A 13,260-nucleotide genomic window follows, 5' to 3' on the forward strand; every position below is an offset into this window, starting at 1 on the left:
ATTAACCAATAGTAAAGTAGAAAGCTATGTTCAATCAAGAGTTGTACACTCACATATATGATTAAAGAATAATCATTAAACTTTTTTCTGAATTGTCTGGGTTTAGCTAGTAATTTTAATGTTACCAATGGACTTTGGTCCTCTTTAACAAAAATTAGAAAGATTAATTAACACATTTTTCCCAAATGCTTATTATAAACTTTTATGTTTAAGGATCTATAATTTTTCAATTATTAGGGAAACAATATTTCCTAACAATGTTTTAATCGTGAGTGGATCACCTGAGGTCAGGAGTTGAAGATCGGCTTGGCCAACATGGTAAAATGCCATCTCTACTAAAAATTCAAAAATTAGCTGGGTATTGTGGCATGTGCCTGTAATCCCAGCTGCATGGGAGGCTGAGGCAGGAGAATCACTTGAACCTGGGAGGTGGAGATTGCAGTGAGCCGAAATTGTGCCACTGCAATCCAGCTTGGGTGGCAGAGCGAGACTCTGTCTCAGAAACAAAAAAGGAACATAAATAACTAAAAAATAATTATTCGTGTCAAAGTAGAGGAGATAGAAAAAAATATGACTTACTCTCTTCACTCTACATGTATCATGTAGGTGTAGAGTTTACAGAAATACCAATGTAAAACATGGTTACTATTTTTTGTTTGTAGGTAAGTACTTGAAGCATCAATAAGTCAACCGCATAACATTCCCACCATGACAGAAATGCGAATTTTGGAAAAAACAGCCCATAATGTCTCAACCAACAAGTGAACACAGAAGGCATTTTGTTACCATCAACTTGGCAGACTAATAATGGTGAACAAACAAAGCCGAATTCTTCTGCTCTTTGTATTAAAATTACCATGCAAGCATTGTTCAGACATTTCAGGCCAAACTATAATTCTGCATTTGTCCATCATATGTTTAAAGTTAATGTGATCTAGTAAGTACTACCATGATCTTTGAGATTTCGAAGAATCACAGCAGGAAGGCTATGGGACTGCCACCCTGTCACTAACTCGGCCTCTAGTTCCTTAATGTGGGCCCTGAGCATGAGAGGTGGCACTTTCAGAAGCAGGTCAAGAGGCAGCAAAGCTGAAGAAATAAAAGGGGGAAAGATATAAAACTGTAACATAAATTACATTGAATTTTAGAGAGTTGAGTTTGATTTTATTGCTACCAACACTAAGTTACCTGGTCTTGCTCTTGATCCTGTTCCTCCAGTGAAGTCCCTGAAAACAGAATTACAGCCCATTAGAATGACTTGTTCAACTTGGATTTGACAAACTAAAAGCCTACATCTTGCCATGGTCTACATTACAAAGATAAATAAAGATTATTTTCCCTCAAGGTGCTCTCAAGAGTTTAATTAAGAGGGAAATAAATATATTGCAACACACAGTACAGTTGACATTCTACTGGCAAATGGCAGAACCATCCCACCACAGTTGTTTTTCAGGCTCTAAGTATGACTAAAGGCCTAAATCTTAGGATCCTGAATAATTTTCTTGTTACATTTAAACTCAAATACAGATTTTGCTTTAAAAAGATAAAAGATTTTAAATGTCATACACAGTATTTTCTATGAATTTTTCCTGCTTTATTAAAAAAACAAAACAACAAAAAACTCCTATACCTCTTCCTATAAAATGTAAAATGTTTTTTGCATTGAAAATAATTATTTTTCCTAAAGTGGCCAGTGTTATTAGTATCCCTTGTTTGCCTTGCCTCAAAATTCCAGGTTATTTGATTATTTTACAAGTTGATCTCAGTGTCTTCTACTTTGAGAAGTAGACCCCACCAGGGATATCTGTAAATCACTTTCAGCCTTGCTTTTTTCACTGTAACCTAGAGCCATTTTTTAAAAATAGTTTTCTGGAATGAAATAAGAAACATCTGTGCCCTGACAAGTTATAAGAACCATTCTTAAATTTAATGCAATCCAACAAAAACATATCAAGTATCTACTATGTATAAGGCACATGATAGGTATTTCCTAAGTAGGAATAAATACAGGAATTCAAATATAAGTAAACATGACTGATAATTCTCTTGCCCCAACCCTTTCATTTTAATCATAGAATTTTTGATACATGCATGCAACACCTACCTATTATGCATAACAAAATTAGCACTCATTTACCTACCACCCAACTTAAGCACTAGAATAATACCAAAATCTTTGCCTCCACCTATGAGTTTCTTCCCTATTCCTTACCATTCCCTCTTGACCTTCACCAGGCGAGCACTCTCCTGATCCCATAATATATTGTGTTCCATTCTGAGCACAAGCTTCCAGATCCTTGAAAATTAAATGGAACCTGCCAGACTTTAACAGTTTATATGCTTTCCCTGACCCTAGGATAAGGAGCATGTTTTAAAAAAGAAATGAAGCTGATTCTGCCCTCAGAAAGTTTGAAAAGAGGCATGATCACAGCAGTGCCCATGTGTAGGCAAGCAGCCTCAGGGCTGAGCTGAGGAGCAGAGCATCTGTTCCAGCTCCTCGTATGCCTGCACAGATGCCATACCCGAGCAAATGCTTTCCAAATACCTTTGCCCCTTAGCCTTCTAGATGAGGCCAGCACTGTCTAACAGAAATCAATGGTAAGCATCAAACATAACTTTAAGTTTGCTGGTATCCACATTTTTTAAAAAGTAACAAGAATAAAGTGAACTCAATCTATTTTATTTAATAAAAAAATATCCAAAATATTATTTCAACATATAAAAATTGAGATCTGTTATAATTTTACATTTTAATTAATATTAAATGAAATTAAAAATTTAGTCCCTCAGTTGCACTGGCCACATTTCAGCTGCTCAAGAGTCACATGTGCCTGGTGGCCTCCACACTTCACAATGTGGTCTCCACACTTCACAATGTGATCCAGGCTCTTCCGTAGGTGTTGATTATTGTCTTCATACACATATTACATTCTCGCCATGTAGCTGCTAAACGTGCAACACTTCCTGAATCCCACTCTCTTAAAAATTGAAGAAAAATGCAACTCGTGGCAAACTTGCATCCATCAGGTTATGCATGTTCTTGAAAAGCTGATAATCACTCACATGCTGAGTTTGCAAGATGACTATTCTAGGTGTCCTGAAAAATCTAACGTTTCAAACATTTTTAGGTATTAACAAATGTTATGCATAGTGTGTGCTAGGGGGATATGTGACATAGAACGCCCTGACAATGCTGAGCTGCTGCCTCCTTTGCTGTTGCTTTATAAAATTTTAAATTCCTCTTTCATAAACTTTAGGGAATCTTTAAAAAGAACCATTATACATTCATTCATTCAAGATATATTTATTAAGTGCCCACAATGTATAGCCACCGTGCTAGACACTGGATATGGGATGGTGAAAATAAGTAGTTTCCACAGTCTTGGAACTTACAAGATTGCATAGAGATAGCAGAAAAAAAAAATGTCAATTTATCTGGAAATTATATCACTAACCACAAGCAAATATAGTCATCTGAAATTTCAAAATAGAACAGACTCATTGTGACCGGAAGTGACAGCTTTTAACTATGCAATTGTTGGTTTCACAGATGGACAAATGATTGAAATTATGCAGAGCCTGGGGGAAGTCTGCCTCTAGATTGAACCACATTGAATGTTTATGCCCAGTAGAGTATTATGGCTGCTGAGGGTGATGTTCCCATCGTATCTCAGGCTGGAAAATATACCAAAGTAGTTTCACACAGAGAACATTCCAGAAATAGTTTCTGGCGAAGAGACATATTACAGTTTGTGTTCTCTGAAAATTTTGAGATGGGCGTTGACCAACAGCACTTCAGCCTCATGGAAGAATTTCAGAAAAATGGAAGGATGAAAGAATTCTAAAAGACCATTCACTTCCAGCTCTCTTCAGACCTAGTGTGACCTCATCTGGAATTCATAAGGCAAAAGAGAAACTCAAGTGCTGAAAATGAGTGTTAGCCTACAACTTCCACCCAAAACCACTAACGGGTAAAGTGGATAATGCAGGCATTAGCTTTGTAATTTTTTAAATAGACTTTTCATTGAATTCAGTCAAGAGCAAGGTGAATTATTTGGATAATTATTTTGCAGTGGAGTCCTGACCAAGAGGAAGATGAAGCCCTATAATTTCATCTCTCATAAGAATTCCTTGAACTATGTATCTCAACAAAGAAAACGTTTTCACATGCATTATAAGTGCATTCCATAATTCAATTCAATTGTGAAAAGTATCAGCACTATTTGATATTGATAAAAATAATTAAACCTTATGAAATGAGAGCCTTGGCTTACAATAGTAAGGTAATGCAATCTGAAACTACTGCAACCACACCATGTGAGCGAAGAAAGATTTTATAGCTGAAGGTCTCTTTCAGGCAATGACATTCACAAATACATCCTGTATGAATAAGCAACATTATGCAGCTTTTAGTTCTCCTATTTATCTATAATGTTAAATAGAGTTGGCATTATGACAACAAAGTAGCATAATGATCCTGCGGCTATCCCCTGATACTTCAATAACAGCTAGAAACAAATGAGCAATAAGCCAGGAAAGTACAGAACTATAACAGAAATGAAACAAAGTGGTCTTATTGACAATGGTTTTTTGTCTGTTTGTTTGTTTTTAAGATGCTGGAGTGTGACACTGGCAGATAGGCCAGGTTGATTCTAGCAAAAAGTAATCATGCAGTATTTATTCAACCAAAGTAAAACCAGATACAGATTATGAAAAAGATGGAGGGAGAAGAGCTACAAGTAAAAATCAGCAAGATTTCTGCTTTTAGGAGGCAAGATCCACAGGTCCTGAAAATACACGAGGTCTTTCCAGCCACAAGTATGATGCCGAATGGTTACAAACACCCACAATCATCTTTATATACGAATACTTAGAGGCTGGGCGCAGTGGCTTATGCCTGTAATCCCAGTACTTTGGGAGACACAGGTGGGTGGATCACCTGAAGTTAAGAGTTTGAGACCAGCCTGGCCAACATGGTAAAACCCTGTCTCTACTAAAAATACAAAAATTAGCCAGGTATAGTGGTAGACTCTTGTAATCCCAACTACTAGGGAGGCTGGGGCAGGAGAATCCCTTGAACCCAGGGGGCGGAGGTTGCAATGAACTGAGATGGTGCCACTGCACTCCAGCCTGGGCAAAACAGCAAAACTCTGTCTGAAAAAAAAAAAAGACTTAGGAGCACGCTGTCAAATACATTTATGCATACACTGATGCATCAGAAAAGTTGTGAACCAGAGGCATCTCTGATACCACAAACATCCAATGTTCAAACCAGCCTGCCAACTATACCCTGTTGCCTTGGCAACAGGAGGCAAGCCAGGCATGGAGAAATCCTGTTGCCTGAGCAACAGGATCCTTTAAAAAAAAAAATGTACATTCAGCTGTGGCTATGGCAAAGGCTGTCAGTAGGCAAGATTTCAGTCCTTGGTAATGAGACAAAGAATTTACACTGAGATAACAGTCATTCAACTATTAATTAACAAGTATCTGTAGGTTGGTACCTATGTGCAATACACTGTGCCCTGGAAAATGCAAGACTTGCTAGATTAAAACCTTCAATGTGTATCTACTATGTCAGCCTATGAAACCCACATGAAAACTGGTAAAAGTCAACTTCATTCTTAATGCTTTCCTAGCAAATAGTAATGGATATAAAAAGATTTTATATCAAATTTGAAAATGATCAAAGTTGGAAATTTCAAAGAAATTGGAGCCTGTTCTTCTCTTGATCTTGCCATTAACTATATTCCTCAAAAAAAGTTTTATCAACTGATGATGGCTTGGATTCCCAGGGTGCCTTCCAGTTCTAATAATATTCTCCAGCCCTGAGACTTCAAAACATCTCTGAGGAGGTAGGGGCTATCCCTCCTAGTTACACTTGCTCATGTTTTATCCATCTGTCTGGCTCATTTGCCCAAAATCGTATATTAAGTTATTAGGGAGTTATGTTAGTTCTTCAGGAGGCAATTGGTTTAAATCTGGCTTCTGATATCTGACGAAAGTTAAGAATTTATGCTTAAGTTTCTCTTGGTCCTATTAACCTTTAACCAGGGCCATGTCTGACTTCTACACTTTGGAGGCTGTGCTCAGAACAGGCATGTACTTCCCTGTGGCTTCTCATTGGGACCAACTGCCTTTTAAAAGACCCAGCAAGGGTCCCCAAGGGGAGAGCTGCCCAGGGTAGGGCCTCCTTGTAATTGTTATACCGTTTTACACATGGCATAGAATAGGAAAAAAAAAAAAAAAAAAAACCTACAGGCTTGATTTTCAATTTATTTTTATTCTGCTATATAGCTTTGCTATCTTCTTTTACATTCAAACTTCTTATTTAGTTTCTAAATATTTTACAGGATGGGTTCATATTTCATATTAATAAATGAAGAAACCCTAGAAAATCCTAAACAAATGAGATTGCAAATAACTTTAGCTTTATTTAATGCCCTGTAAAGAATTATAAATACATTTTGGTATTGTCTCTTTTTAATTCAGAGAAGCCCCAGGGATTACCTGGGAGGAAGTCAAAAGTTATTAATTTTCTCTCCTCTTATTTGGCATAAATCAAAGGCTATCTTTTATCAATTATTTTCTTCTGAAGTCTGCCCCTGTCTTCCCATTTTACTTGAGTTCCTTGAGGGAAGAGAGCTTGTTTTAAACAAACCTGTGTTCCCTGGTGGCATGTCACACTGTATTACCACATTTCATGGCACAATTCTGCAAATGTTGTTTTGGGTCAGGTCCTGTTCACCTTGGAACATACTTTCCAAAACATCAGCTTCAATGTATGGGCCACTTTCCACATCCATCTGGTGACTTGGTCATAACCTCAGGTTAAAGTTCATTCTCTATCCTGTTTCAATGATCTTTAGATTAAACTTTGCCTTTCTGCCGATTCTAGCTTACTCGATTTGTTCTAAAGTATTTAGTTAATGACTAGCTTTTTAAAAACCGTCTCAAGCTTTAAAAAATATAGAACATATGGGATTTTTGTTTGTTTTTGAAGAGGTAGACATCAACAAAATTTGTGCAAATTAGACAATTTTCCAAGGATCCTTTCAAAAAAAGAGTAGAATTATTTTTGACAAGGCCAAGATCCCTAAATTCATCTGATTAGAAATTATTATTTTAATGTAAAATTCACTTAATTGGGGAGTTCACCATATATCATAATTTACTTTTGAACTAAAATACTTGCTTTGATAGTGATGGGAAGTAAGTAAGTGGAGAAATGTTGAGTAGCAGCAAACTCTAAAGCCCCTTTGGCGGATATTCTAACTCAGATCTCCAGTCCCCACAAACACCCACTGTGGTTCTCTTTGGCATTTTAGACTACTTTCCTTTCCCATGCCCTCCCTATTACTTCGGACCATGACTGCTATGCACTTCGGCCCACTAAAGAAAGCCATGAGGTCTTACAGGCTTTTCTCAAATACCTTTCGGATAGATCATATGCCCTGATTGATAGGTTCTCCTTGGGTTTTTATTCCAGAAACACCGGAAAAAAGGAAATTAAAAGGCACCTTAACTCCTCCTGACCTTAATTTGAAGACGATAACGTATCAGTGATACTATCTTCGACTAAACAAAAAAATGATTTTTCTATAGGAACCTTTCTTTGTCACCTAACTGAATCTCTCAGGAATTTGCTGAGCAGGTTCTTCACTCTGAGCTTCATTTACATTATGCAATTACCAGCACCCTCAAACCCAGAGGTAGAGCCAGGTGGTTCCATTGAGGCTGCCCAGCACTAACATCTGCTGCCTTCAGCAAGGACCTCTGATAGATGAGTGGATCAGTCAAGGATCTCAGCTCTCCTCAAGGCAGTAAACAGAGACCTGATCCAAGCCAGGTCAATCTGGCTCTCTCAGGATTTTGAATCCTAAGAAAGGTGACACAAGAATGGAATAAACAAGCTGGGAGTTCATTTATCCCATTATAAGCCTCCCAAAAATGTCTCCTTTATAGACTTCAGGGACTGAACTGGCTCCTATGCCTTCCCAAGCTTGATCCTTCGGGGTCTAAATTACACAAGCCCCACAATGCCTTCTAAAGAGCCTCCTGTCACGTAAGTAGCTAGAATCACACTCTTTTGCTTGTATCCAAAAAACCCTGCCTAGTACAGCACATGCAGCCTCAGCCTTTTGTCACACAGATGCAGCCACTTCCTGAGTGGGGGTCATCCCACAGCTCTGAAGCCCCTGCCTGGCATCACCACTTACATGTGGCCCAACCTCAACAGGTGTCCCAGCGTCAGAGTAGTCTGGCAGTCCTTCTGCCATTTTCTGCTTAGTTTTCATCTCAACATTGGCTGCTCCTGGCTGAATATACTCCTCAAATCTAGACAGTCCTCTCAACTGTGGCCTAGGACATCAACTAATATACAGAAACCGGCCGGGCACAGTGGCACATGCCTGTAATCCCAGCACTTTGGGAGGCTGAGGGGGGCAGATCACATGAGGTCAGGAGTTTGAGAGGAGTCTGGTCAACATGGTGAAACCCCGTCTCTCCTAAAAATACAAAAATTACTCGGGCATGGTGGCAGGCACCTGCAATCTCAGCTACTCATGAGGCTGGGGCAGGAGAATTGCTTGAACCTGGAAGGCAGTGGTGCAGTGAGCAGAGATCGCGCCATTGCACCCCAGCCTGGGCGACAGAGCGACATTCCGTCTCAATAATAATAATATACAGAAATCGTAAAGTATATCCTTCCTTAATCTCCCTTTCTCTATTTCTCTAGCTTAATTTTATCTTCACCTCCCTTTCCCCAGACAAAAAGATGCCACTAATCTTTTCCAGGTCCACTCCTCCAACTCTGATCTACGCTGCAACTGTGCACTGTCAGTTACCTCTTTTCCTCTCTAATCTCTCCTCTCCATTGGTCTCTTCTCCTTCCTCAGTCCCAAGTGCCCTGAGTTCAGCCTTATTCTAGGAGGTCCTTTTCTGTCAAGCAGTCCACACCAGCTAACTCTCCAAGCTCATTTCTCAACTTTTTAAATGCCTCCCATCCCTGCCTCTGGAACATTGCAATCAAGTTTCTGCTCCTTCTAATCTCATGTGGTGCCAGTGAAGGGGCTCTCCTGAAGGTCAGGAGAATGTGCAGAAGGTTCAATCTAATAGTTTTGTTGCAGTCCTTACTCTAAGAGACAACTGTCACTGACACAGCTAGCCATCCCAAAGTAACAATTTTGCTTTGCTTTTAACAGACAATCTCTCAAACACATTCCATCCTCCCTTGCAGTTAGCTGTGGTTACATGAGGAAGTTATGGCCAATGGCATGTGAGCAGAAGTTATGAGCATAACGTCTGGCTCATAGCCTTAAAAGGAAGGGGTGTGCCTCTATTTTCCCTTTCTTCTTCTTGCTGGCTTGGATATAGGAAGTGGCCTCACAAGCCATATTGGCCAAGAATATGAAATCTATACCCTGGGGGTGTAGAAGAACGAGATGTAAGACCAGGGCTCCAGATGACCTCATGGAGCACAACTGCCCTACTCTGCTGACCCACTCTTGGGCTCAGAGAGGCTAACTGACTTGCTCAAGGTCAAAAAGCCAGAAAAAGGCAGAGTTAGACTAAGACCCAGGTCTAAGATCAGTACATTTTTCAGTATGCTACTTGGGCAAGTAAGCTCTAACTTCTATTTCCACAGGGGTAACTTCTGGCTATCAGGTTTCAATTCAGCCATCAATAACTGAGCTCTGCAAAATGAAAAAAATATTTCTAGGAGCTCAATTGGTACCTACCTTGTTTGGGATTGTCTTTCTCCTCCTGAAGCACTAAAACTTCTCTTTAAAATGCCTGAAACAAGAAAATAAAAATAACTTTACATTATTTCCTCTGCAAATCTTTTATTTTTCAATAAAACAATACTGAACAACAAATGCTAGTGAAGATACAGAGAATAGGGGACTCATACACTGTTGGTGGGACTGTAAACTAGTGTAGCCATTATGGAAAACAGTATGAAGGTTCTCTTCAAAAAACTAAAAATAGAACTTTCATATGATCCAGCAACCCCAATGCTGCTATATATACAAAAGAAAGAAAGTTAGTGTATCAAAAAGATATATTCACTCTCGTGTTTATTACAGCACTGCTTACTTTAGCCAAGATACAGAATCAAACTAAGTACGGATCAGCAGAAGAATGGATAAAGAAAATGTGTCATATATACACAATGGAGTGTTTTCCAGCCATAAAAAAGAATAAAATCTAACTATTTGCAGCAACATGAATGGAAAATGTTAAGTGAAATAAGCCAAGCACAGAAAGACAAATATCTAATATTCTCACTCATATGTGGGAGCTAAAAAGTTGATCTCATGGAGATAGAGAGTAGACCAATGGTTACCAGAGGCTGGGAAGGGAATGGTGAAGAGAAGCTGGGTTAATGAGTACAAATAAAAAATCAGATAAAAGGAATGAGTTCTAGTGTTCAATAGCATATTAGGATGACTAGAGTAAACAATAATTTATTGAATATTTAAAAATAGCTATAAGAAGAGATTTGAGATGTTTCTAACACAAAGATAAATATTTGAGATGATTGATATCTGAATTACCCTGATTTGATGATTACACATTGTATGCATGTATCAAAATATCACATGCATCCATAAATATGTATAAATTTTTAAATAATTTTTTTAAAAATTCAAAATAATAAAGAATATATATATTCCATGAATGGCTTTGTCTATAAACACTCTCATATTGCTCTAAGGTCACACATTTCTCTGTAAAGGGCAGGCAGGAAATATTCTAGGCTTTGCATGCCACACTACGTCTGTCACACCTGAATTCTGCTGCTCTTGTAGCATGAAAGCAGTCAAACAACCTTCAAGAAACAAACATGGCTTTACTCAGAGCCAACAACAACAAAAACAAAGAAAGACGCTGAATTTCTGTTACCTGAGCAATTGTACACGCGGTAAAAATTGTCTTTGATTATGAAAGCATGAGCTAAAATGTTACAAATTGTTATTTATTTGTCGTTTGTTTAAAAAGCAAATGTGCTCAACAAACAAAAACAACCCTGTTATTAATATCCAACAAAACACAATAAAATGTCATGCAATGAAATGTCATAACCAGACTTGCCAAATTACCACATGCAAATTTAAGGGCCAAGCATCTCTTTCTTGCCTCCCCACTAACCCTCCCACCATTGCTGTCAGGTATATAGAACACTGAACTTAGTAATGAACTTCTTCTGCAGTTGTTATATATGTTTACATGCATAAATATTTTTTCCTGTGTGATCTTCATGTTTTCCTAATCACAAATTAACACACCTAGAAGGCAGGGATTTACAGAGAAAATAGGACAGAATATTGAAAATTGGGGTTGTCCCAGAAAATCTGGAACATCTAGTCACCATTTTGATGGACCAATTAAGTTTGGAAAGGACAAAGAACATAGTTAAATCCTTAGGGTTCTACTTTGATCCTTAGAGAGGCTATTTTAAATGTTCTTTTATGAGATTTTCATAGTATAGTCACTGAGGAGAGAGAATTGTTTTCACCTAATTTATTTCAGAATATTTCTATCTACAGTTTTTAATATTTTATCAACTTACTCTTTTTTTAAAAAAGTTCTCATTCTCTATTTTAACTTCTCTTTAAGTTTCAGGTTTGTTGAGTGTATTTGATTCTATCTCTCTTTACAATCTTTAAATTTTATCTAAATATACCTTTTCCTTTTCTTTCCCATATCCCAGTATTTTTTGTTTTAAATGTAACATATCCCTTTAGATTAACGTAAATAAAATTGTACAGAAATTAGTCTATACCAAGATTAATTTCTTCTATAGGCTTTGAATTCATCTAACCAGCAGGCTCATAAAAGGCCATGTTCATTACTCCTGTGGTTATTTCGCTGTCTCCAAGTTAGAGATCTTGACTCTCTAGCTAGAACCTACAATTGCTGGTAGAAATAATAAAACTATTCATTTGACAGCTGAGAAAATATAAAACCAACGTGCTGGCTAACCTTTGGGCTCTGTCAGAGAGACAGACACATCTGTCCTAATTAGCATCGCACCTGAAAAACTGGGTTATGTATATGGTGATATTTGCTTGACTCAAGTATGATTTCCAAACCACTGTCTTCCGGAATCCCACAAATGGCAAACTGATAAAAGAAAGCTTACTGAATGTAGACTCTTTCAGAGGGCTTGAACTGGAGCTGCTGGAGTTATCCGAAATGTCCAATTCATCATCTAGCTCTGAATATATATCTGCACATTAATAAAAACAATAAAAAAGCAAATGAGTCTTGAAATGGGAAAGAGTCCAGAATGCATTCATGCTGACGCACTTCCACTAGCAGTACCTTTCTCAGTATTTTCCAGGTTGAAGGTATCATCTGACAGGATTTCATCACAGGCCCTGTCTTCGTCTTTACCATAGGAGGCCTGGAAGCCTTCAGGGACCAGATCTGCACTTTCTGAAAGTTCACTTCTCAGGCTGGCTGCTCCACTGCTGCTGCTACTCAAGCTTGCCTTTCCAAAAGTGTCCTGGAAAGAGAAATTCAGGTTTTCATAGTCTTTCTCCATCCTTCCTTCTACAGGACCTAAAGCTTGTTAGAACATATATCAAATGCTTCAGATATCAACATAAATGTTTTATGCAGAAGTAGCAACAGTAGTTCCACCTATGTACCTGTTATGTAATCTATTCAGTCTATAAATACAAAAAGATGCAGGTCTACGAGCTACATTGGGTGAAAACAGATGGAGGGGGCAAGAGTGCTCAGTAGAAAAGGCCCGTACAACCCAGCGGAAAAAACCTGTACTTCTAAGAAACAGACCATATCAATTTAGGAGAAATTTCTCTCCTTTAAGTTTCTTCAAAAATAGTTGCTATCCATAGTGAATATGTAAGACTTATTCTCTTCAAAACTCCAGGAAAATTAGTAGCAAACAAAGCCAGGCCATGGAGAGTAAGAGGCAAGATCTTCTAAAAGAAGAGCTACAGAGAACAGAACTTACAAACCACTCAGGACTCTACACCACTGACTGGCTTGAACACTCTCTGCAGAACTAGCCACAGGGTCCTCCAGAATCCTCCAAAATGGATGGATGCATTTCCATTATAATAGCACTACAAAGTCATCAATCTGATTCTGTCATGCCACATTTTCCTAAATAGTTGTCTTAGAAACGAAAAAGTTATGTCTGAAGGGTTAATAAAAATAAATTAATTAATGCCAATAATGCTGGGAGCTTTCATTTTCCTTTTTCTTTCTTTCTTTTTTTTTTTTTTT

The 13,260-nt window shown here is 38.0% G+C and overlaps 1 protein-coding gene across 7 annotated transcripts in view; it reads right to left on the minus strand.

The window, feature by feature from the left end:
• Nucleotides 1-13,260, minus strand: part of NEK10 (NIMA related kinase 10) — a 247,454-nt gene that overhangs the window by 51,793 nt on the left and 182,401 nt on the right. For 5 of the 7 annotated variants that reach the window (XM_017498233.2, XM_017498232.2, XM_017498230.2 and 2 more), the window contains 5 exons: nt 12,328-12,511; nt 12,146-12,232; nt 9,738-9,792; nt 1,189-1,226; nt 949-1,089 (listed from right to left, as the gene is read on the minus strand). In XM_017498233.2, the coding sequence (XP_017353722.1) occupies nt 949-1,089; nt 1,189-1,226; nt 9,738-9,792; nt 12,146-12,232; nt 12,328-12,511 (505 nt within the window). The remainder of the gene's footprint in view (nt 1-948; nt 1,090-1,188; nt 1,227-9,737; nt 9,793-12,145; nt 12,233-12,327; nt 12,512-13,260) is intronic. The other 2 variants (XM_017498234.2, XM_037727754.1) reach the window with 1 other exon arrangement.

The sequence above is a fragment of the Cebus imitator genome, unplaced genomic scaffold, assembly GCF_001604975.1.
Source record: "Cebus imitator isolate Cc_AM_T3 unplaced genomic scaffold, Cebus_imitator-1.0 Scaffold239, whole genome shotgun sequence".
NCBI lineage: Eukaryota > Metazoa > Chordata > Mammalia > Primates > Cebidae > Cebus > Cebus imitator.